At 34.3% G+C, this 2,500-nt stretch overlaps 1 protein-coding gene across 1 annotated transcript in view; it reads left to right on the top strand.

The window, feature by feature from the left end:
• The first annotated feature begins 69 nt into the window (after positions 1-69).
• LOC125043534 (cell wall protein DAN4-like) overlaps positions 70-2,500 on the top strand; it is a 16,644-nt gene continuing 14,213 nt past the window's right edge. The window contains exons 1-2 of the mRNA XM_047639694.1: positions 70-143; positions 1,622-1,723. Coding sequence (XP_047495650.1) covers positions 102-143; positions 1,622-1,723 — 144 coding nt within the window. The 5' untranslated portion in view covers positions 70-101. The remainder of the gene's footprint in view (positions 144-1,621; positions 1,724-2,500) is intronic.

Genomic DNA, 2,500 nt, shown 5'->3' with positions numbered 1-2,500 from the left:
CATGGTAAAGGCTTCTCTCAAACCATGTGTTGCTAGTGTGAAGAAGGTCCTCGGCTAGGTCTGGTGGTTTTGTGTGCTCTCCCCCGTGGTTAGTTAGCACCATGAGCCTCGCTTTTGGTCTTGGTAATGCAGGGAGACCAGAGGTAAGTGGGGAGTGAGGGAGGGAGGGAAGGAGGGAAGGAGGGAGGGAGTGGATGAGTGAGGGAGGGAAGGAGGAAGGGAGTGGATGGGGTAAGGGAAGAAGGAAGAGAAAGAGAGAAAGAGAGAGGGTGAGAGAGAGAGAGAGAGAGAGAGAGAGAGAGAGAGAGAGAGAGAGAGAGAGAGAGAGAGAGAGAGAGAGAGAGAGAGAGAGAGAGAGAGAGAGAGAGAGAGAGAGAGAGAGAGAGATAGAGAGATAGAAAGATGGATGGATAGATAGATAGATAGATAGATAGATAGAGAGAGAGAGAGAGAGAGAGAGAGAGAGAGAGAGAGAGAGAGAGAGAGAGAGAGAGAGATAGAGAAGACAAGACAGAAGAAAGAAAGAGAGATACAAATAGACAGTTGAATAGATAGAGAAAGATAGTGCCATGCAGCCAAATAGATTCCTATATGAATAAACGGACAGAAACATTGACAGACAGATAGATAGATAGATACGAGGAGACAAAGGAGGTGACTTCCACCAAACTTTCTTCCATGCATCGGAAATTTGTAAGATTTGCATTAGTGAATCTTGTACATGTTATGACTCTACTGCTTGAACTAATTTGAAAGATATTTGAAATACCTTTTTTGTCTTTTTATTATACATTATTGGTTACGGCAATTCCAGATTTCAAGGTTAGTTGAACTTGCTGATCTAGATAAACTGGTCTCTGGGGGGTGATGTAAGCATTTATAAAACCTTTGCAACACTTGATGAGCAAATTACTTTCAGATGATGCCACTCATGAAATTAGGTAATTTGAACGATAAGATAGATAGATAGATAGATAAAGAGAAAGAGAAAGAGAGAGAGAGAGAGAGAGAGAGAGAGACAGAGAGAGAGAGAGAGAGAGAGAGAGAGAGAGAGAGAAAGAGAGAGAGAGAGAGAAAGGGTGTCTCACATATTCATGAAATATTCACACATACGCACACAGACACACATGCACGCACACACACACACATATGTGTGAGTATGTGCATACATATCTATATCTATATCTATCTATCTTTCTATCTTTCTATTTCTATATAAACCCTTAACATTGATTTATATCCTGCGGCCAGTCTCCTCGCTTTCCCTACTCCCTCATACCGGCCACCATTTGCACAGACCGCCTGACCTTTTGATCCAACCTGACCTATGTGTGTGGTCAGAGATAGAAAAATAGATCAATGGATAGATAGATAAATAAATATACAGAGAGGCAGACAGGCAAATAAATAGATAGGTAAATATGTAGAGAAATAGAGAGCAAATCGATAGATAAAACCGATAAAAGTCAATATAGATGCACGGTGCTATATACTGCACGTACATGCATATGGCAAATGTGCATGTTAGCTAATTACTCCCATTATTAATCCCAAATTAGGTGTCAGCATCACGGCTAATATGCATGTAAATGAATTATTCCCATTATTAATCCCTAATTAGGTGTCAGCATCATGGTTAATTCTGGTGTGGGTGATGTCCGGCGTCCTCACCGTGGATACACTTACCTTCGCAGAGCGCTATGATGTTTGGAGCAAAGATTTGGTAAGTCCGTCCAACAGTACTTTTAAAAGCAAGTTAATGAATTCACGTGACGTATTCTAAATATAACTTGCCTGATAATGAGTAATCAGCATTTTGATTCACACGTTCCGTGGTATGTTCGTTCACACTCTGATATGTTGGAGAAGGATTGTTGAATAACAATAACAATGACAATGACGATGGAATTATGATTACTTGTTTATTGTCATTGTTATTCTTATTATTATTATTATTATTACTCTTATTAGTATCATTATCATTACCCATTACTATTGTTATCATTATCATTATTATCATTATTATTATTATTATTATTATTATTATTATTACTATTATTAGTATTGTTATTATTATTTTTTTCATTATTATTGCTATAATGAGACTGATAACAAGAATAATAACAACAATTATAATAACAATAAGGATAATGATACTCATCACCATTATTATTATTATTATTATTATTATTATTATTATTATTATTATCATCATCATCATCATTATTATCATAATTATCATTGTTACCATTATTATTATCATCATTATTATTATTATTATTATTATCATTATTATTATTACTATTATCATTATTATTATAATCATTATTATTTTTGTTATTATTGCAATTAACATTATTATTACAATTATCATTATTATTGTTGTCATTGTTATCATTATTACTAATATTTTTATCTTTATTATTATTGTAACTATTATTTTTACCTTTATTATTTTTATCTTTATTGTTTTTATTACTATTAATATTATTATTTTATT

The sequence above is a fragment of the Penaeus chinensis genome, chromosome 34 (assembly GCF_019202785.1).
Source record: "Penaeus chinensis breed Huanghai No. 1 chromosome 34, ASM1920278v2, whole genome shotgun sequence".
Lineage (NCBI taxonomy): Eukaryota > Metazoa > Arthropoda > Malacostraca > Decapoda > Penaeidae > Penaeus > Penaeus chinensis.
This window is presented reverse-complemented; position numbering and strand designations above follow the sequence as displayed.